Source organism: Taudactylus pleione, unplaced genomic scaffold (assembly GCF_031769625.1).
Source record: "Taudactylus pleione unplaced genomic scaffold, aTauple2 ptg002299l, whole genome shotgun sequence".
Taxonomy (NCBI): domain Eukaryota; kingdom Metazoa; phylum Chordata; class Amphibia; order Anura; family Myobatrachidae; genus Taudactylus; species Taudactylus pleione.
In genome coordinates this window covers 115,873-140,145 of record NW_028286690.1, presented here as the reverse complement: position 1 = coordinate 140,145, position 24,273 = coordinate 115,873, and the positions used below count along the sequence as shown (strand labels likewise).

Below are 24,273 nucleotides of genomic sequence, written 5' to 3'. Positions count from 1 at the left end.
CGCCGCCCTGCTGGTGGCTGAGAGTGTTACCCCTTATCTGTAATCATACAGCAGGTATAGGGGTGTCACAGGACAGAGGGGGATGGGTGAGGGTCGCCAGTACACACTAGCAAAATGACCAATATGGTTCAGATATATCAGCCATCTGCTGTGCTGCACCATCGATCCGATATGTCTGTGAATATTGTACACACCGCCGATGTGCTATAGATATATGACATGTTGTACTGAATGATGATGTATCAGTGTGTACCCAGCTTACATGAGCGTACACATACGCTGACGAGTAGATAATGGGCCCTGGATATTGGTTAGTGAAAGGCTGAATTTGGATGATTCTTCCCTGGTACTATGTATAATAACAGCAGCCTTCACCCCTATGTATGTAACACTGAATACAATATAGCCTAATAATCTATTATTTATGTAACACTATATCCTGCATATTCCAAATATAACAGACACGGTATAACATAGCACATATCGCCGTCGCTGGTGCCGCACAGCTGTCATTATCTGCGTGTGCGTTCTCTCTGTGACATCACCAGCAGCTGAGCGCCATAGGGCAGTAACATCCCAGGCCGGCCTCATCACCGTACACTTCTCTTTGTGGTAGGTGGCTAAGACTCACGGAGGAGCCAACGCTCACAAACATGTCGCCTATCTCTGGGCAAAGAGTCTTGGAGGGGAGGCAGCTGTGAAACTGCTCATCAAATTCAACCTGCTGGAGAACGCCATCGACCACGCAGCCGAGAACTGGTGAGCACGGAGGGAATACACAGGGCCGGGCACTGAGCTGAATGCCGGGCCGTGGGCTGAATGCCGGGCCGTGGGCTGAATGCCGGGCCCTGAGCTGAATGCCTGGCATGGGTGTAAGAATACCTAATAATCTTTATACCCTAATGTCGCTATTTAGCGTTGTAAGTCGCACAAGAAATAATTGATTTCCAGACTTTGAGTGTAGTTCCAAAGTACAAAAAGTTATTATTCACATAAAACGCATTCAGTTTCACGCTGTGATCTAAATACAGTTGGCGCAAAAGATTATACATAAACAAGGTACAGTCGACACACATACGCAGGCGCTCTGGATCCAGATTTCCGGCATCAAAGGCGAAGCCGCCGTCAAAAGAAAAAATATCATGACTGACTACTGAATACAGAGCGCCTGAATATATACCGTATGGAGAGTAGGCAATACAATAGAAACGAGTTGGCATAATCCCATTGGTTCTTGCTCTTGGTTCTTCTGTCATAGGTCAGTTTGTACAATGGTAGTTCAGCTATCCAATGGCTCTTTGTGTGTGTTTTAACTAATAAATAGACGCTACATACAAAGTACATTCTATCACCTAATTCTCTATAATCCATAACTTGCAGACGCATGTTGCGATCTCTTTGCCGATGGAACCGGAAATCTGCAAATAGTCAGTGGTTTAGAATAGCACCAAACATGGTCTGCTTATCATGTACTAAACCCTAGATATCAAATACATGTATTTCACATCGTAATTGATAATGGGTAAAACCTTTAATATTAACCTTAATGCTAGGGAACCTTCAGTGTAAGTGTGCAATGTGCCAGTGTGGAGATATTAAGTAAAGACGCTAGTTAGCGTTGTGCGTCTACGTGTTTGTGGAGCACACCATGGTACGTGCTTTGCTGGATTGTTCATATTATAAGTATTAATAAATGTACGTGTGGTATTGTGAGGACTTGCAATGTAGAGCAGTGGCAGACGCACAACGCTAATAATCAAAACATAGCACCGTGCACCGAGGTATCATGTAGGCGCCGCAAGATGGGCACAGTGTAATGGGGCTGGAAAAGTCACTGGTGGTTAGCCCACTGTAGGTAACTGTCTGCTCTGTAATAGAATAAACATCTGCCACAGTATGGAGGATGGGGGCACTGTGAGTGGCTGCGAGAATTGGCAGTGGTGAGCATGGTAATCAATGGGACAGCTGAATAACGGGCACTGTATGGGTGAAGGTGGGCACTGGGAGTGTGATCGGTGTAATAGAGGGAATAATGGGCACAGTGTGGGGGATGGAGGGCACTGGGAGTGTGATCGGTGTAATAGAGGGAATAATGGGCACAGTGTGGGGGATGGAGGGCACTGGGAGTGTGATCAGTGTAATAGAGGGAATAATGGGCACAGTGTGGGGGATGGAGGGCACTGGGAGTGTGATCAGTGTAATAGAGGAAATAATGAGCACAGTGTGGGGGATGGAGGGCACTGGGAGTGTGATCAGTAAGAGGGAATAATGAGCACAGTGTGGGGGATGGAGGGCACTGGGAGTGTGATCAGTGTAATAGAGGGAATAATGAGCACAGTGTGAGGGATGGAGAGCACTGGGAGTGTGATCAGTGTAATAGAGGGAATAATGGGCACAGTGTGGGGGATGGAGGGCACTGGGAGTGTGATCAGTGTAATAGAGGGAATAATGGGCACAGTGTGGGGGATGGAGAGCACTGGGAGTGTGATCAGTGTAATAGAGGGAATAATGGGCACAGTGTGGGGGATGGAGGGCACTGGGAGTGTGATCAGTGTAATAGAGGGAATAATGGGCACAGTGTGGGGGATGGAGAGCACTGGGAGTGTGATCAGTGTAATAGAGGGAATAATGAGCACGGTGTGAGGGATGGAGAGCACTGGGAGTGTGATCGGTGTACAAGGCTTTAGGCTTGTACAAGGCTTCTAGGTTTTACTTCAAAGTGGGGTTTTTTCTAAGTGGGACTACATGTACAGCATAACTTAAAGAGTTAGTCAGGAGTTAAGCAGGAGGAAGACAGGAGGACAACATTTTAAAAGAACTCTCTATAACTTGGAAAAGGCAAATGATCTTCAGAGCTTCTGGAAACCCTGCTACTCAGCAACCAGCTTCCATTATAACCTGGACCCACCTTCTGCCAACACCCTGCTTCAGCATTGCAAGCAACTACCTGCTCACTGAACATTTAATACTTGTATGTTTGTGTTTCTTCTCTACATTGTTTAAATCATTCCAATACCACTGTCAATTTATCTTTATACCACTGTAGTACCTACCATTGTTTCACACGTATACCTTTTTCTTTATATATATATATATATATATATATTCATACTTTAGACTAATTCTCAAGTCTTGCTACTTTAACACCTCTATACTCTTTTTTTGGTTATAATATACTATTGTAGTTGTGCCTTTACATCTTCCTGCACTGTTCTTCCTTTTATCTGATTTTGACCTTTGACCTGTACTGCTCCCTCATCTCACACTCATTACTACTACTGACTCCCCCCCCCCCCCCCGACTGCCTCATCTACACGATGTCTCTTTTATTCTACTCCTCCCTCACTCAGCTGCTACATTATTTTCTCCTCTACCACCAGTTTTCACCTCTTTTCTCCATCCATAGTCCCCTCTACGTTCTCCCCCTCCTCTGTCTCTCTTCATCACATATTAGTCTCTCAACTGCATCTCCCACAACTCCAGTATTATTCACTACTCTTCCACCATGGTCCTGCTGCACCACCACTAAACCCTGCACCCTCTCTTTTCTCCAAGATACTTATCCTTCTCCACACCCACACCACACTAAACCTCCACCTTACCCATCACCTGCTGTCACCCTTCCTCATTCAGAAGCCAGCCACATAACCCCACACTCCTTATCCCCCTTCTCTAGATCAATATCACCTCCACACTACATCAACCCTAAGAATCTCATTCTCCTCTCGCCTCTTAACTCTATCCCTCTCTCCTGTTCCTTCTGGAAAGCCAGTTTTGTCTATAATAAACTGGTCCCTGTTCATGAGCACTTCATCTGCAATGCCTTGATTCTCCTTGCCATCATCAAACCCTGGCTTTACCCCCCTGACACCACTGCTCCTGCAAAATTCCTCCATCACTTGGCTTCCTGGCTTTTAATCTTCAACTGGGCCCTCAAGACCCATTTCTTCCTCAATGCTTTCCAGCGCTCATCCTAACCCACTACTCTATGCTCCTTCCTCACTATCTAGCCCATCTGTGTCACCCCTGTTTGTCTGACCCTCCCCTCAGAATGTAAGCTCTCACGAGCAGGGCCCTCTTTCCTCACGTGCTTCTTCTTGCCTTACTTTTACTTTCATTTACAATGGTGCCTAAAACTGCTTACTGACACCCTGCTGCTTAGTTAGGTGTTATGCAGCATTGTTTATAAATCATGTACTTGTCCTGCATTGTCTATACTGTTAATAACTGTTGTCTTGTGTGCTCATTTGTTTTTGTACTTTGTAAGGCGCTGCGGAACCCTTGTGGCGCCATATAAAGGATAATAATAATAATAGAGAGAATAATGGGCACAGTGTAGGGAATGGAGGGTACTGGGAGTGTAATAGAGGGAATAATGACCACAGTGTGGGGGATGGAGGGCACTGGGAGTGTAATAGAGGGAATAATGAGCACAGTGTGGGGGATGGAGGGCACTGGGAGTGTAATAGAGGGAATAATGAGCACAGTGTGGGGGATGGAGGGCACTGGGAGTGTGATCAGTGTAATAGAGGGAATAATGGGCACAGTGTGGGGGATGGAGAGTGATCAGTGTAATAGAGGGAATAATGGGCACAGTGTGGGAGATGGAGAGCACTGTGCCCATTATTCCCTCTATTACACTGATCACACTACCAGTGCTCTCCATCCCCCACACTGTGCTCATTATTCCCTCTATTACACTCCCAGTGCTCTCCATCCCCCACACTGTGCCCATTATTCCTTCTATTACACTGATCACACTCCCAGTGCTCTCCATCCCCCACACTGTGCTCATTATTCCCTCTATTACACTGATCACACTCCCAGTGCCCTCCATCCCCCACACTGTGCTCATTATTCCCTCTATTACACTCCCAGTGCTCTCCATCCTCCACACTGTGCCCATTATTCCCTCTATTACACTGATCACACTCCCAGTGCTCTCCATCCCCCACACTGTGCTCATTATTCCCTCTATTACACTGATCACACTCCCAGTGCTCTCCATCCCCCACACTGTGCTCATTATTCCCTCTATTACACCGATCACACTCCCAGTGCTCTCCATCCCCCACACTGTGCTCATTATTCCCTCTATTACACCGATCACACTCCCAGTGCTCTCCATTCCCCACACTGTGCTCATTATTCCCTCTATTACACTCCCAGTGCCCTCCATCCCCCACACTGTACCCACTATTCCCTCTATTACACTCCCAGTGCCCTCCATCCCCCACACTGTGCCCATTATTCCCTCTATTATACTGATCACACTCCCAGTGCTCTCCATCCCCCACACTGTGCCCATTATTCCCTCTATTACACCTCCAGTGCTCTCCATCTCCCACACTGTGCCCATTATTCCCTCTTACACTGATCACACTCCCAGTGCCCTCCATCCCACACACTGTGCTCATTATTCCCTCTATTACACTGATCACACTCCCAGTGCTCTCCATCCCCCACACTGTGCCCATTATTCCCTCTATTACACTGATCACACTCCCAGTGCTCTCCATCCTCCACACTGTGCCCATTATTCCCTCTATTACACTGATCACACTCCCAGTGCTCTCCATCTCCCACACTGTGCCCATTATTCCCTCTATTACACTGATCACACTCCCAGTGCCCTCCATCCCACACACTGTGCTCATTATTCCCTCTATTACACTGATCACACTCCCAGTGCTCTCCATCCCCCACACTGTGTCCATTATTCCCTCTATTACACTGATCACACTCCCAGTGCTCTCCATTCCCCACACTGTGCCCATTATTCCCTCTATTAGATATAACTGACAGTCACAGTGTATAAGACAGTATATCTATCCCTGCTGTGGTGATATACTGTCTTATACACTGTGACTGTCAGTGATATCTATCCCTGCTGTGGTGATATACTGTCTTATACACTGTGACTGTCAGTGATATCTATCCCTGCTGTGGTGATATACTGTCTTATACTCTGTGACTGTTAGTGATATCTATCCCTGCTGTGGTGATATACTGTCTTATACACTGTGACTGTCAGTTATATCTATCCCTGCTGTGGTGATATACTGTCTTATACACTGTGACTGTCAGTAATATCTATCCCTGCTGTGGTGATATACTGTCTTATACACTGTGACTGTCAGTTATATCTATCCCTGCTGTGGTGATATACTGTCTTATACACTGTGACTGTCAGTTATATCTATCCCTGCTGTGGTGATATACTGTCTTATACACTGTGACTGTCAGTGATATCTATCCCTGCTGTGGTGATATACTGTCTTATACACTGTGACTGTCAGTTATATCTATCCCTGCTGTGGTGATATACTGTCTTATACACTGTGACTGTCAGTTATATCTATCCCTGCTGTGGTGATATACTGTCTTATACACTGTGACTGTCAGTTATATCTATCCCTGCTGTGGTGATATACTGTCTTATACACTGTGACTGTCAGTTATATCTATCCCTGCTGTGGTGATATACTGTCTTATACACTGTGACTGTCAGTTATATCTATCCCTGCTGTGGTGATATACTGTCTTATACACTGTGACTGTCAGTTATATCTATCCCTGCTGTGGTGATATACTGCCTTATACACTGTGACTGTCAGTGATATCTATCCCTGCTGTGGTGATATACTGTCTTATACACTGTGACTGTCAGTGATATCTATCCCTGCTGTGGTGATATACTGTCTTATACACTGTGACTGTCAGTGATATCTATCCCTGCTGTGGTGATATACTGTCTTATACACTGTGACTGTCAGTTATATCTATCCCTGCTGTGGTGATATACTGTCTTATACACTGTGACTGTCAGTAATATCTATCCCTGCTGTGGTGATATACTGTCTTATACACTGTGACTGTCAGTGATATCTATCCCTGCTGTGGTGATATACTGTCTTATACACTGACTGTCAGTTATATCTATCCCTGCTGTGGTGATATACTGTCTTATACACACTGACTGTCAGTGATATCTATCCCTGCTGTGGTGATATACTGTCTTATACACTGTGACTGTCAGTGATATCTATCCCTGCTGTGGTGATATACTGTCTTATACACTGTGACTGTCAGTTATATCTATCCCTGCTGTGGTGATATACTGTCTTATACACTGTGACTGTCAGTGATATCTATCCCTGCTGTGGTGATATACTGCCTTATACACTGTGACTGTCAGTGATATCTATCCCTGCTGTGGTGATATACTGTCTTATACACTGTGACTGTCAGTTATATCTATCCCTGCTGTGGTGATATACTGTCTTATACACTGTGACTGTCAGTGATATCTATCCCTGCTGTGGTGATATACTGTCTTATACACACTGACTGTCAGTTATATCTATCCCTGCTGTGGTGATATACTGTCTTATACACTGTGACTGTCAGTTATATCTATCCCTGCTGTGGTGATATACTGTCTTATACACTGTGACTGTCAGTGATATCTATCCCTGCTGTGGTGATATACTGTCTTATACACTGTGACTGTCAGTTATATCTATCCCTGCTGTGGTGATATACTGTCTTATACACTGTGACTGTCAGTTATATCTATCCCTGCTGTGGTGATATACTGTCTTATACACTGTGACTGTCAGTTATATCTATCCCTGCTGTGGTGATATACTGCCTTATACGCTGTGACTGTCAGTTATACCTATCCCTGCTGTGGTGATATACTGCCTTATACACTGTGACTGTCAGTGATATCTATCCCTGCTGTGGTGATATACTGTCTTATACACTGTGACTGTCAGTTATATCTATCCCTGCTGTGGTGATATACTGTCTTATACACTGTGACTGTCAGTGATATCTATCCCTGCTGTGGTGATATACTGTCTTATACACTGTGACTGTCAGTTATATCTATCCCTGCTGTGGTGATATACTGTCTTATACACTGTGACTGTCAGTTATATCTATCCCTGCTGTGGTGATATACTGTCTTATACACTGTGACTGTCAGTGATATCTATCCCTGCTGTGGTGATATACTGTCTTATACACTGTGACTGTCAGTTATATCTATCCCTGCTGTGGTGATATACTGTCTTATACACACTGACAGTTATATCTATCCCTGCTGTGGTGATATACTGTCTTATACACTGTGACTGTCAGTGATATCTATCCCTGCTGTGGTGATATACTGTCTTATACACTGTGACTCTCAGTTATATCTATCCCTGCTGTGGTGATATACTGTCTTATACACTGTGACTGTCAGTTATATCTATCCCTGCTGTGGTGATATACTGTCTTATACACTGTGACTGTCAGTTATATCTATCCCTGCTGTGGTGATATACTGTCTTATACACTGTGACTGTCAGTTATATCTATCCCTGCTGTGGTGATATACTGTCTTATACACTGTGACTGTCAGTGATATCTATCCCTGCTGTGGTGATATACTGTCTTATACACTGTGACTGTCAGTGATATCTATCCCTGCTGTGGTGATATACTGCCTTATACACTGTGACTGTCAGTTATATCTATCCCTGCTGTGGTGATATACTGTCTTATACACTGTGACTGTCACTTATATCTATCCCTGCTGTGGTGATATACTGTCTTATACACTGTGACTGTCAGTGATATCTATCCCTGCTGTGGTGATATACTGTCTTATACACTGTGACTGTCAGTTATATCTATCCCTGCTGTGGTGATATACTGTCTTATACACTGTGACTGTCACTTATATCTATCCCTGCTGTGGTGATATACTGTCTTATACACTGTGACTGTCAGTGATATCTATCCCTGCTGTGGTGATATACTGTCTTATACACTGTGACTGTTAGTTATATCTATCCCTGCTGTGGTGATATACTGCCTTATACACTGTGACTGTCAGTGATATCTATCCCTGCTGTGGTGATATACTGTCTTATACACTGTGACTGTCAGTGATATCTATCCCTGCTGTGGTGATATACTGTCTTATACACTGTGACTGTCAGTTATATCTATCCCTGCTGCTCTTTTTTAACACGCAACTACCAGGTGTGTAGTACTTCACATTTACTTGTATTTGTGAAGGGTGTCACATTGCATTATTAGCTATACACTTATTATTTGCTACTTGTTGGCTATTTCTATGTCTTCTAAAGGCAAGGGTAAACAGTAGGCTGAGGTCCCTGTGCTGGTTACATGCAAATCCTGTTTTGCAGGCTTATTCTCTCAGGATTTCATACAGGATGGTCTGTGTGCTAATGGTTATAAATCTACTCACCAGTCCATCATACCAGCCCCTGTCCTGGAGCCACCTTGGGTGCCTTCCTTATCCCAGCTTATGACGCAGCTAGTGGATCGTTTATCAGTCCCCATGCTGCCTCCCACCATGCGGTACCCACAGCTATTACAGTCTACTATGATGGTACATCCTATGCATCCTCCTTGGATGGATGTTTTTGCCCACTTAGGGCCTGATTCAGACCCACTCGCGAGCGGCTGTCCGCTCACAAGTGGGTCGATGTTATGGACTGAGCATGCGCACGACGGAGGGAGCTCCGTCGTGCGCATGCGCCAGACGCGACGAGCGAAGGAAAGTCCTTCGCTCGTTGTGTCCGATCAATGATCAACATTGACAGCACGCCCCCTTTGGTAGGCGTTCCGGGGGTGTGCCTCCCTGACGGGGGCGTTCCCACGGGAACGCCTCCCGTCAGAAGCCGGCCCACTGACATCACTAGTGATGTCAGTGGGAGTGATTTTGGCTCTGATAGAGCCAAAATCACTCCGGAGCTTGCAGTTGAAAACCTCAACCGCAGGCTCCGGCTCGCAATTTCGATGGTCGCGATGGTCACGACCATCGCGGCCATCACAATACACGCTCGTATAGCCTGTGGGTGGTGACCCACAGCTATACGAGCGTCCAGGAGGACGCTCCATTTTCATGGAGCCCGGCCCTCATTCAGAGCGTGCGCTCTGCTCAGAGCGTACGGCTCTGAATGAGGGCCTTAGTTCAAAATATGGCTCAAATTTCTGCTTGCGTATCCTCAAAAGTTACATGCAGACAAACCGTTAGCCACCAAAGCACATAAGCAGACTGTATCATCCTCTCAGTCTGCCCAGCTTTCGGATTCTGACGGATCATCTGCGGAGGCAGATGATGCACATGGTTCTCTCTCCAAGTCGCACTTGGGTGAGGGGCACCGTCTGTCAACAGTGGATTTTCCTTCTTTAGTGGGAGCTGTTAAATAAATTCTGAATATAGAGGCTGATGGACCGGCCCCTAAGCCTAAAACCCCGATGTTTAAACGTCAAAAGGTGGTTAAGGCTGATTGACTGAGTTAGAACAGCTCACTGAGCTCATGAGAGAAGCTTAGGGTACTCCTGGCAAATGGTTCCAGGTCCCAAAAAGACTAGCGTCTTTTACCTTCTTCCTACTGGTGAGTGAAGCCTCTCCCACTGTTGATTTGCATGTGGCACGCTTAGTCAGAAGCTCTACACTGCCTTTACCGACTACATCCTCCCTTAAGGAAGCCATGGATAGAAAGCTAGAAACTTGTCTCAAGTCAGTGTACTCATTTTCTGACGCTATCATTAGGCCAGCTATTGATGCGGCCTGGGTGGCTAAGGCTATCGAAGGATGGGCAGAGGCACTGGAAGAGAGCCTGCCAATCAGACACTACCAGGAAACTACTTGCTTACATCTCACATATTTAGGAAGCGGCCTCTTATTTGGGAGAAGCTGCGTTGGATACTGGACTCATGGCCTCTAAGGTATCTGCTACGGTCCTGGAAGGTGGACGCGGGAACCAAGAAGCCACTGGATCCCTTACCCTTCTCTGTGCTGAACTGCCTATCTCCATAGTTGGACAAGATTGTGATTACTGTGGCAGCCTCAAAATCTGCCTATCTGCCATCAGTAGCTGCACCCAAGTCTAGGCTGTTCTCTTTTTGGTCCTTTCGCCCCAGTGTAAGGCAAGCGGACAGTCCTTTCCCAGGCAGTCTAGTTCGCACAAGACCACCAAGCCGCGAGCCAAATAGTCTTGATCGGCCAGACAAACTCTCCGCCTGATGGGGCGGGTCTCCTCCTGGGGATCCCAGGGTGGGGGGCCCTACTTCTTCTATTTGGCGACTCTTGGTGTGAAACAACAACAGATGCCTGGATCCGAGAAGTGGTCTCTCAAGGGTACGCTCTCACCTTCCTGAGGCATCCTACCCAGCAATTTTTTTTGTACAGGTCCCCCATCAGATCCGATCAAACCCTTGGCTCTCCATGAGGCCATTCACTCCCTGCTATTAAGGTGTGATAATACCGGTTCCTTCGGCTCAGAGAGAAACTGGATTTTATTCCACTCTCTTTTTGATTCAGAAGCCGAATGGGTCTCATCAGCCTATTCTGAATCTCAAACCCCTCAACAAATTTATCAAAGTGCCCAAATTCCACATGGAAATTCTACAATCAATTGTACTGGCATTGGAGACTGGGGATTTCATGGTTTCTCTGGACATTCAGGATGCATACCTGCATGTACCTATTACTCCAACCCACCAGTGGTTCCTGCAGTTTGCTGTTCTGCAGCAACATTACCAGTTTCGGGCGCTGCCTTTTGGTCTGTCAATAACCCCTTGGGTCTTTACCAAAAAATGGCAGTTATGGCAGCCCACCACAGGCGCCAGGGAGTCCGAATCCTGCCATACCTAGATGACTTCTTAATCTTGGTACACTCACCGGTTGTGTTACGCCATCTCCAGCGGACGGTTGACTGCCTGCAAACACACGGCTGGATCGTCAATTGAAAAAAAGTCCTCCCTCTCTCTGACACAGCGGATGGTACATCTGGGAGTACTCCTGGATTCTCGAATACAGAGGATTTTTCTGCCTGCAGACAAGATTTTGACGCTAAACTTGTATGTGTGCAGCTTTCTCTACAATTAGAGGGTATCCTTTCACTCAGCAATGCAGGTCCTGGGGTCCATGGTATCCACCTTCTATATGGTGAAATACGTCTAGTCCCAGACGATCCTCCTCTCTGCGGAGGTTCGGCTTTCCCTCTCATTGTGACTGCTGACATCCCATCTGAACAGAGGTCGCCTCTTCTGGATTCCAAATAGGGAGCGTCTCACTTCAGATGCCGGCCTTCGCGGACAGGGCGCAGTAACCGTTCATCATACCTTTAAGTGATGTGGTCAACCCAGGAAGGTCGCCTGCCCATAAACATTCTGGAGCTTCGAGCAGTGTACAGAGCACTCACTCGGCGCAACACCTTCTCCGGGGCAGGCCGGTCCAAATTCAGTCCGACGGCACAACTGCGGTAGCCTACCTCAACCATCAAGGAGGCACACAAAGTCGGGCAGCTATGTGGGAAGTGGCAAACGTCCTGGTGAGGGCTGAATGGCAATCTCGGCAGCGTTTATCCCCGGAGTCCTTAACTGGGAAGCGGAATTCCTAAGCCTTCAGGTCATACACACCACAGAATGGGCTCTACATCCGGATGTCTTTCAACTCCTGATGAACAAATGGGGCCTACCAGACGTAATCTCATGGCCACAAGTCACAACCACAAAGGTATAGGTCCAGGACTAGAGACCCCTCAGCCGCCTTCTTGGACGCTCTGGCAGTGAGGTGGGACTTCAATCTTGTATACCTCTTTCCTCCGATCTCCCTCATCCCGAGTGCACGGTGATACTAATAGCCCCAGTCTCTCCATAGACACTCCTTTTCCACTTCCTGTATGGCAGGATCTACTAGCACAGTGTCCTTGCCTGCACCCAGACCTACCTCATCTGTCTTTGACGGTGTGGCTCTTGAGTCATTTCTCTTAAGAGGCAAGGGTTTCTCTCGCTCTGTGGTCCAGATGATGCTCAGGGCACGTAAGCCTTCCTCAGCGCGCATCTATTACAGAGTTTGGCACTCTTACTTTAAATGGTGCTCCCCTTGAGGCTATGACCCTACGGTTTTTAGGGTCGACCGGGTGCTTGCCTTTCTCAAGACTGGTTTAGACCTAGGCCTCCGTCTGGCCGCAGAGTTCAGGTTTTTCCACTGTCAATCAGGTTTCGCCCCCCTGCCTGATTTAAGAACATTCTTTCAGGGTGTTCTCTGCATTTAACCTCCTTTTTGTCCCTCTGGTGGCTGGGTGGGACTTGTACTTGGTTCTCCTGGCTCTACAGGCTCCTCCGTTTGAGCCTCTGGACTCAGTTGATGTCAAGTGGCTGACAGCGAAGACACTCATTCTCCTCGCTATCTCCTCTGCCCGCAGGGTATCTGATTTGGCAGCGCTCTCCTGTCGCTCCTCCTTCTTGATCTTTCATCAGGACAGAGCTGTCCTCCGTATCATGGCCGGTACCTCCCTAAATTGGTATCCCCATTTTATTCAAATGAGGAGTTTGTGGTTCCAGCCTTCTAGTCCTCGGATCTTTCTGCAGGTGAAGCATCCTTGGATGTAGTTAGTGCTCTTCAGATCTACGTGGATCATACGAATTCCTTTAGGAAATCAGGTTACCTCTTTTGTGTTGTACGGCTTTCACAAGCGAAGCTGGCCATCTAACAAGCAGACTCTGGCTCGATGGCTCCACATGACAATCTCTCAGGCCTACACGCAAGCTGATCTTCCGGTTCCATACAGGGTTACAGCACATTTTACTCGGTCTGTTTGACCCTCGTGGACGAATCGAAGTGGTGCTTCTGCTGAACAATTGTGCAAGGCAGCCACGTGCTCTTCTGTCCACACCGGTCTTTGGTTTAATGCTTTTGATACCTTTGCCTATCAGGATGCTTCCTTTGGGTGTCTGATTCTCCTTTCTACTCAGAAGCGTCTCCAACCTTAGGGGAAATACTATGGGATATCCCCATGGTATCCCTGTGGATCCCCTATGGACACTGAAGAAGAAATTAAGAGTTATGGTAGACTTACCTTTTGTTAACTCTCTTTCTTCGAAGTACATAGGGTCCACAGGGCGCACACCCTGACGCACCTGGCTTTAATGGTCACAGATTTTTCTTTAGGTCACGGATTCCCTCATCTTTTGTGAGAATGTTTCTTGTGTACATTGTTCTTCTCCTCTCTCCTGCTCCTTCATTGGTCTTGTTTATCAAACGGTCTGCCTGTACCTGGGAGCGGGTATATGTGTATGGGAGGCCCAGAGCATCCTTGGAGCGAAAGCTTTAACTGTTTGGTGCCTTGAACACTTCAACCACACACACCCTATGGTAATCCCTGTGGACCCTATGGACTTCCAAGAAAGAGTTAACAAAGGTAAGTCTACCATAACTCTTAATATCTTCTATAGCATTATTTCCTCTACAGTATAGTCGGCTAATTTCAGCATCATTATCGCAGGTTCAGACTGGGGACCACATTACCAATCTTTTTTTTTTTTTTTAGCTCTTAAAAAATAAATGACATGGATGTATTCATTGCACCCATTGCACAAGCTCTGATAGTCCCCTATAGCATTTCAGATAACTTTCTGCCCGGGTTCTCTTTCAGTACATTTGAATTTGCGTTTGAACTGTCCCGTCTGTCAATGAAAGAAAAGCTTCCAGAGGTACACCTAAAACATGCCATGTTCCTGGAGGATGAGGTGAGCTTGTTTCATGAATAAAGAGTAGTTCTGTGTGAACGGGCTACTGAGCTCCCTGTACAAGCTGTGTCTGTGTGACCGGGATACTGAGCTTCCTATACAGGCTGTGTCTGTGTGACCGGGATACTGAGCTCCCTGGACAGGCTGTGTCTGTGTGAACGGGCTACTGATCTCCCTGTACAGGCTGTCTCTGTGTGACCGGTATACTGAGCTCCCTGTACAGGCTGTGTCTGTGTGACCGGTATACTGAGCTCCCTGTACAGGCTGTGTCTGTGTGACCGGGATACTGAGCTTCCTATACAGGATGTGTCTGTGTGACCGGGATACTGAGCTTCCTGTACAGGCTGTGTCTGTGTGACCGGGATACTGAGCTCCGTAGACAGCCTGTGTCTGTGTGACCGGGATACTGAGCTCCCTGTACAGGCTGTGTCTCTGTGACCGGGATACTGAGCTCCCTGGACAGGCTGTGTCTGTGTGACCGGGATACTGAGCTCCCTGTACAGGATTTCTTGCCTTCCAATAGATGGAAACTCAGCAAACATAGGGACATCACACTTTCAGCAATATACAGTCAGGTCCATAAATATTGGGACATCGACAGAATTTTCAGATTTTGGCCTCTATTCACCACCACAATGGTTTTGAAATTAAACAAACAAGATGTGCTTTACCTGCAGACTTTCAGATTTAATTTGAGGGTAATTACATCCAAATCAGGTGAACGGTGTAGGAATTACAACAGTTTCAATATGTGCCTCCCACTTTTTAAGGGACCAAAAGTAATGGGACTATCAACTCAAAAGCTATTTCATGGACAGGTGTGAGCTATTCCCTCGTTACTTCATTATCAATTAAGAAGGTAAAAGGTCTGGAGTTGATTCTAGGTGTGACATTTGCATTTGGAATCAGTTGCTATCAACTCTCAATATGAGATCCAAAGAGCTGTCACTATCAGTGAAGCAAGCCATCATTAGGCTGAAAAATCAAACAAATCCATCAGAGAGATAGCAAAAACATTAGGTGTGGCCAAATCAACTGTTTGGAACATTCTTAAAAAGAAAAAACGCACTGTAGAGCTCAGCAACACCAAAAGACCTGGAAGACCTCGGAAAACAACTGTGGTGGATAACAAAATAATGATTTCCCTGGTGATGAAAAACCCCTTCACAACAGTTGGCCAAATCAAGACCACTCTCCAGGAGGTAGATGTATATGTGTCAAGTCAACAATCAAGAGAAGACTTCACAAGAGTGAATATAGAGGGTTCACCACAAGATGCAAACCATGAAGACTAGATTAGAGTTTGCCAAACATCTAAAAAAGCCATTACAGTTATGGAACAACATCCTATGGACAGATGAGACAAAGATCAACTTGTACCAGAGTGATGGGAAGAGAAGAGTATGGAGAAGGAAAGGAACTGCTCATGATCCAAAACATACCACCTCATCAGTGAAGCATGGTGGTGGTAGTGTCATAGCGTGGGCATGTATGGCTGCCAATGGAACTGGTTCCCTTGTATTTATTGATGATGTGACTGCTGGCAAAAGCAGCAGAATGAATTCTGAAGTGTTTTGGGCAATATTATATGCTCATATTCAGTCATATGCTTCAGAACTCATTGGACGGCGCTTCACAGTGCAGATGGACAATGACCCGAAGCATACTGCAAAAGCAACCAAAGAGTTTTTTAAGGCTAAAAAGTGGAATGTTATACAATGGCCAAGTCAATTCCCTGACCTGAATCCGATTGAGCATGCATTTCACTTGATGAAGACAAAACTGAAGGGAAAATGCCCCAAGAACAAGCAGGAACTGAAGACATTTGCAGTAGAGGCCTGGCAGAGCATCACCAGGGATGAAACCCAGCGTCTGGTGATGTCTATGCGTTCCAGACTTCAGGCTGTAATTGCCTGCAAAGGTTTTGCAACAAAGTATTAAAAAGTGAAAGTTAGATTTAGGATTGTTTAGTTTGTCCCATTACTTTTGGCCCCTTAAAAAGTGGGAGGCACATATAGAAACCGTTGTAATTCCTACACCGTTCACCTGATTTGTATGTAATTACCCTCAAATTAAATCTGAAAGTCTGCAGGTAAATCACATCTTGTTTGTTTCATTTCAAAGCCATTGTGGTGGTGAAATGAGGCCAAAATATGACAATTCTGTCAATTCCCAATATTTATGGACCTGACTGTATGTGGTGTTTGGAATGTGATGGGTGTTATCAGTCCGTGGTGATCACAGAGGAAACATCATATTCGTATTAAACATAAAGTCTTCTTCTCATAGGGAAAATTTCCTGAATCGGAGGCTGAGTTTGTGAAAGCTGGGAAGCCAAAGGAAGCCGTGCTCATGTAAGTGTCAGTCTGCTCTCCATCCCTCTATTATCAATCTGCCCTCCATCCCTTCCATCCCTCTATTATCAGTCTGCTCTCCATCCCTCTATTATCAGTCTGCCCTCCATCCCTCTATTATCAGTCTGCCCTCCGTCCCTCTATTATCAGTCTGCCCTCCGTCCCTCTATTATCAGTCTGCCCTCCATCCCTCTATTATCAGTCTGCCCTCCATCCCTCTATTATCAGTCTGCTCTCCATCCCTCTATTATCAGTCTGCCCTCCATCCCTCTATTATCAGTCTGCTCTCCATCCCTCTATTATCAGTCCGCTCTCCATCCCTCTATTATCAGTCTGCTCTCCATCCCTCTATTATCAGTCTGCCCTCCGTCCCTCTATTATCAGTCTGCTCTCCGTCCCTCTATTATCAGTCTGCTCTCCGTCCCTCTATTATCAGTCTGCCCTCCGTCCCTCTATTATCAGTCTGCCCTCCGTCCCTCTATTATCAGTCTGCCCTCCGTCCCTCTATTATCAGTCTGCCCTCCGTCCCTCTATTATCAGTCTGCCCTCCGTCCCTCTATTATCAGTCTGCCCTCCGTCCCTCTATTATCAGTCTGCTCTCCGTCCCTCTATTATCAGTCTGCTCTCCGTCCCTCTATTATCAGTCTGCTCTCCGTCCCTCTATTATCAGTCTGCTCTCCGTCCCTCTATTATCAGTCTGCTCTCCGTCCCTCTATTATCAGTCTGCCCTCCATCCCTCTATCATCAGTCTGCCCTCCATCCCTCTATCATCAGTCTGCCCTCCATCCCTCTATCATCAGTCTGCTCTCCATCCCTCTATCATCAGTCTGCTCTCCATCCCTCTATCATCAGTCTGCTCTCCATCCCTCTATTATAAGTCCTACGCCCTGTCAGTGATGTATAAATGGCGTCACACGTATACCTACGCCCTGTCAGTGATGTATTAATGGCGTCACACGTATACCTACGCCCTGTCAGTGATGTATAAATGGCGTCACACGTATACCTACGCCCTGTCAGTGATGTATTAATGGCGTCACACAGATACGCCCTGTCAGTAAGGTATAAATGGCGTCACACAGATACCTACGCCCTGTCAGTGATGTATTAATGGCGTCACACGTATACCTACGCCCTGTCAGTAAGGTATAAATGGCGTCACACGTATACCTACGCCCTGTCAGTGATGTATTAATGGCGTCACACAGATACCTACGACCTGTCAGTGATGTATTAATGGCGTCACACGTATCCCTACGCCCTGTCAGTAAGGTATAAATGGCGTCACACAGATACCTACGCCCTGTCAGTGATGTATTAATGGCGTCACACGTATACCTACGCCCTGTCACTGATGTATTAATGGCATCACACAGATACCTACGCCCTGTCAGTGATGTATTAATGGCGTCACACAGATACCTATGCCCTGTCAGTAAGGTATTAATGGCGTCACACAGATACCTACGCCCTGTCAGTGATGTATTAATGGCGTCACACATATACCTCCGCCCTGTCAGTGATGTATAAATGGCGTCACACAGATACCTACGCCCTGTCAGTGATGTATAAATGGCGTCACACAGATACCTACGCCCTGTCAGTGATGTATAAATGGCGTCACACAGATACCTACGCCCTGTCAGTGATGTATAAATGGCGTCACACGTATCCCTACGCCCTGTCAGTAAGGTATAAATGGCGTCACACAGATACCTACGCCCTGTCAGTGATGTATAAATGGCGTCACATGTATACCTACGCCCTGTCAGTGATGTATAAATGGCGTCACACGTATACCTACGCCCTGTCAGTGATGTATAAATGGCGTCACACGTATACCTACGCCCTGTCAGTGATGTATAAATGGCGTCACACAGATACCTACGCCCTGTCAGTGATGTATTAATGGCGTCACACGTATACCTACGCCCTGTCTCAGTGATGTATAAATGGCGTCACACGTATACCTACGCCCTGTCTCAGTGATGTATAAATGGCGTCACACAGATACCTACGCCCTGTCAGTAAGATGCAGGTGTCTCTCTATCCTCCCCAGGTATGTACATAACCAGGACTGGGACGCTGCGCAGAGAGTGGCCGAGCTGTATGACCCGGGCAGCGTGGGCGATGTGCTGGAGGGCCAGGCTCGCTTTGCCTTTGAACAGAAGGATTATCAGAAGGCGGAAGCGTTCTTACTGCGGGCGCAGAGACCGGAGATAGCTGTGCGGCATTACAAGGTGATTGGCTGCTGGAATAGGAGGCAGCTGTCTATGGTCTGTACGGCGTCTCATGTCCTCCATTTCCCTGCACAGGAAGCCGGCATGTGGAGTGACGCCATCCGTATCTGTAAGGAGTACGTGCCCGCCCTGCTGGAGCCGCTGCAACAGGAGTATGAGCGAGAGGTGGGGAAGACGGGAACCAGGTTAGTGTTATGCATCGCTGTACAGATAATATGCCGTATTGCCATCACTGACACCGTATCATGCACACTCCATCACTGCCTGCCCACTGACACCGTATCATGCACACTCCATCACTGCCTGCCCGCTGACACCGTATCATGCACACTCCATCACTGCCTGCCCGCTGACACCGTATCCTGCACACGCCATCACTGCCTGCCCGCTGACACCGTATCCTGAACACTCCATCACTGCCTGCCCACTGACACCGTATCCTGCACACTCCATCACTGCCTGCCCACTGACACCGTATCCTGCACACTCCATCACTGCCTGCCCGCTGACACCGTATCCTGCACACTCCATCACTGCCTGCCCGCTGACACCGTATCCTGCACACTCCATCACTGCCTGCCCGCTGACACCGTATCCTGCACACTCCATCACTGCCTGCCCACTGACACCGTATCCTGCACACTCCATCACTGCCTGCCCACTGACACCGTATCCTGCACACTCCATCACTGCCTGCCCACTGACACCGTATCCTGCACACTCCATCACTGCCTGCCCGCTGACACCGTAACATACACACTCCATCACTGCCTGCCCACTGACACCGTATCCTGCACACTCCATCACTGCCTGCCCGCTGACACCATATCATGCACACTCCATCACTGCCTGCCCGCTGACACCGTATCCTGCACACTCCATCACTGCCTGCCCGCTGACACCGTATCCTGCACACTCCATCACTGCCTGCCCGCTGACACCGTATCCTGCACACTCCATCACTGCCTGCCCGCTGACACCGTATCCTGCACACTCCATCACTGCCTGCCCGCTGACACCGTATCCTGCACACTCCATCACTGCCTGCCCGCTGACACCGTATCCTGCACACTCCATCACTGCCTGCCCGCTGACACCGTATCCTGCACACTCCATCACTGCCTGCCCGCTGACACCGTATCCTGCACACTCCATCACTGCCTGCCCGCTGACACCGTATCCTGCACACTCCATCACTGCCTGCCCTCTGACACCGTATCCTGCACACTCCATCACTGCCTGCCCTCTGACACCGTATCCTGCACACTCCATCACTGCCTGCCCGCTGACACCGTATCATGCACACGCCATCCCCCATATCATTCCCGCTGACACCGTAACATGCACACGTCATCCCCCATGTAGGTCAGGGCCATCAATGGTGTCATCTACAAGCTCTGAATTACCACCCTAAGGCTCGTTCTGCTGCCCATTCTCAGCTCCCATGTTAGCCCAGGCAGACACTTCTATCCCTGCTGTAACACAGATATATCCCCACCCCTCACATGTCCCATCCCAATAGTCCTTATAACGACTAGCAATAGAGTTTCCTATTTATCAGACTATCAGGACAACAAGGTGCAGCGAGGCAAAGCGACCGGGCGCTTAATAAGGCTCATCAGGCTTCTGCCTCCCCCAAGAACTTAGCGAAGGGTTAAGTAGAAGGCGATTGGTTGTTTAGTAGATTCCTGCTTCTTAGCTCTTCTCAGCAGAGACCCTGTAGGAACCACACTGGCCTCCTGGGAGACACATCTCCCAGCTCTGAGGATCACCAAGACTCTCCATGGTGCTGGCGGGGCCACGTTTGCTGTAAACGCACCCGGGAAGGTTCAGGAGCTGCTGCCTGTGGATTGGCTGGTGACAGTGAAGCCGGTGGTCCCTGGGCTACATGATGAAGTGGAAGAAGGGTCTAATGCTGCATACACACTGGCCGATATTGTGACTGATAACGTTATTGTTCAATTGTTCACAATATCGGCCGGTGTGTATGCAAGATATCGTTAATGATCCGTGGGAGTGGGCATCGCTAATGATATCTTTCATCGCCTGAACATGCAGGCCAACCTGATGATATCGATATTGTCAGGTTGTGTATGTCTAGGAAAGCTGCAAGTGACATCACTGAACGATATAATTCAGTGTATAGGCTCATTGTTGTTAACGTCATTGAGTCCGGCAGACACTTAACAATTCGCTCCACGAGCGATATCCTTAAGTGTGTATGTGCCAGACGCTCTGACCCGTGTGTAAGTTCTGCAATGGAGCGTACTAGTGCTCCAAGCCAGGCATATTGCACCATCCCAGAAGCATCTGCTAACCTCTGACCCACTATAATATATATAATTATAGTGGCAGAGAGACTCCCGCCCGCCCACTTCGCTCAACAAATACACGCCTCCTCTCATACCAACTGATTACTTCCTCCCACTCCCGCCTCCAGGATTTTGCCCGTGCAGCTCCCTACCTTTGGAACTCTCTCCCTATCAACTCTCCACCTCTCTACAATCCTTCAAACGGGCTCTGAAGACTCCACTACTTCATCAATGCTTTCCAGCTCCCATCCTATCCCGCTGCTATATGCTCCTTCCTCCCTGTCTACCCCTTCTGTGTCACGCCCGTCTGTCTGCACCTCCCCTTCTGTGTCACGCCTGTCTGCCCCTCCCCTTCTGTGTCACGCCCGTCTGTCTGCCCCTCCCCTTCTGTGTCACGCCTGTCTGCCTGCCCCTCCCCTTCTGTGTAACGCCTGTCTGTCTGCCCCTCCCCTTCTGTGTCACGCCTGTCTGCTCCTCCCCTTCTGTGTCACGCCCATCTGTCTGCCCCTCCCCTTCTGTGTCATGCCTGTCTGTCTGCTCCTCCCCTTCTGTGTCACACCTGTCTGTCTGCCCCTCCCCTTCTGTGTCATGCCTGTCTGTCTGCTCCTCCCCTTCTGTGTCACACCTGTCTGTCTGCCCCTCCCCTTCTGTGTCACGCCTGTCTGTCTGCCCCTCCGCTTCTGTGTCACGCCTGTCTGTCTGCCCCTCCGCTTCTGTGTCACACCTGTCTGTCTGCCCCTCCCCTTCTGTGTCACACCTGTCTGTCCCTCCCCTCCCCTTCTGTGTCACACCTGTCTGTCTGCCCCTCCCCTTCTGTGTCATGCCTGTCTGTCTGCCCCTCCCCTTCTGTGTCACGCCTGTCTGCCCCTCCCCTTCTGTGTCACGCCCATCTGTCTGCCCCTTCCCTTCTGTGTCACGCCTGTCTGCCCCTCCCCTTCTGTGTCACGCCTGTCTGCCCCTCCCCTTCTGTGTCACGCCTGTCTGCCCCTCCCCTTCTGTGTCACGCCTGTCTGTCTGCCCCTCCCCTTCTGTGTCACGCCTGTCTGTCTGCCCCTCCCCTTCTGTGTCACGCCTGTCTGTCTGCCCCTCCCCTTCTGTGTCACGCCTGTCTGTCTGCCCCTCCCCTTCTGTGTCACGCCTGTCTGTCTGCCCCTCCCCTTCTGTGTCACGCCTGTCTGTCTGCCCCTCCCCTTCTGTGTCACGCCTGTCTGTCTGCCCCTCCGCTTCTGTGTCACACCTGTCTGTCTGCCCCTTCCCTTCTGTGTCACACCTGTCTGTCTGCCCTTCCCCTTCTGTGTCACGCCTGTCTGTCTGCCCCTCCGCTTCTGTGTCACGCCTGTCTGTCTGCCATTCCGCTTCTGTGTCACGCCTGTCTGTCTGCCCCTCCCCTTCTGTGTCACGCCTGTCTGTCTGCCCCTCCCCTTCTGTGTCACGCCTGTCTGTCTGCCCCTCCCCTTAGAATGTAAGCTCTTGCGAGCAGGATCCTCTTCCCTCATGTGCTTCTCTTTACATTTTCTTCTACTCCTTACTCCCCATAAAGGCCCCTAACACGTGACTGCCAACTCCCGGCTGCTTATTGTGAGTGTAATAATCGCTATTGCAGCAATGTATATAAGTTGTGTCCTTGTCCTGCACTGTAATGTACTGTAAGTTACTTGTTTCTTATTCGCCTGTTCTATGTACTATGTAAGGCGCTGCGGAACACTTGTGACACCATATAAATAACAGATGATGATAATAATAATAGCATTATAATGGAGATGGGTTACTTATTCCCTGTATATATATATATATATATATATAATGGAGATGGGTTACTTATTCCCTGTGTACCTATAATGGAGATGGATTACTTATTCCCTGTGTATATATATAATGGAGATGGGTTACTTATTCCCTATGTATATATAATGGAGATGGGTTACTTATTCCCTGTGTACCTATAATGGAGATGGATTACTTATTCCCTGTGTACCTATAATGGAGATGGCTTACTTATTCCCTGTGTATAATGGAGATGGGTTACTTATTCCCTGTGTATATATAATTGAGATGGATTACTTATTCCCTGTGTATATATATAATGGAGATGGATTACTTATTCCCTGTGTATATATATAATGGAGATGCGTTACTTATTCCCTATGTATATATAATGGAGATGGCTTACTTATTCCCTGTGTATATATATAATGGAGATGGGTTACTTATTCCCTGTGTGTATATAATTGAGATGGATTACTTATTCCCTGTGTATATATATAATGGAGATGGATTACTTATTCCCTGTGTATATATATAATGGAGATGCGTTACTTATTCCCTATGTATATATAATGGAGATGGCTTACTTATTCCCTGTGTATATATATAATGGAGATGGATTACTTATTCCCTGTGTACCTATAATGGAGATGGGTTACTTATTCCCTGTGTATATATATAATGGAGATGGCTTACTTATTCCCTGTGTATATATATAATGGAGATGGGTTACTTATTCCCTATGTATATATAATGGAGATGGGTTACTTATTCCCTGTGTACCTATAATGGAGATGGGTTACTTATTCCCTGTGTGTATATAATTGAGATGGATTACTTATTCCCTGTGTATATATATAATGGAGATGGATTACTTATTCCCTATGTATATATAATGGAGATGGGTTACTTATTCCCTGTGTACCTATAATGGAGATGGATTACTTATTCCCTGTGTACCTATAATGGAGATGGCTTACTTATTCCCTGTGTATAATGGAGATGGGTTACTTATTCCCTGTGTATATATATAATGGA

The 24,273-nt window shown here is 47.5% G+C and overlaps 1 protein-coding gene across 1 annotated transcript in view; it reads left to right on the top strand.

Moving 5' to 3' along the window:
* Window positions 1-24,273, top strand: part of IFT172 (intraflagellar transport 172) — a gene marked incomplete at its 5' end in the record, with an annotated part of 111,297 nt that overhangs the window by 21,178 nt on the left and 65,846 nt on the right. Inside the window, 5 exons of the mRNA XM_088466029.1 lie at window positions 617-759; window positions 14,472-14,565; window positions 16,855-16,919; window positions 18,979-19,159; window positions 19,235-19,344. Of these exons, the coding sequence (XP_088322155.1) occupies window positions 617-759; window positions 14,472-14,565; window positions 16,855-16,919; window positions 18,979-19,159; window positions 19,235-19,344 (593 nt within the window). The remainder of the gene's footprint in view (window positions 1-616; window positions 760-14,471; window positions 14,566-16,854; window positions 16,920-18,978; window positions 19,160-19,234; window positions 19,345-24,273) is intronic.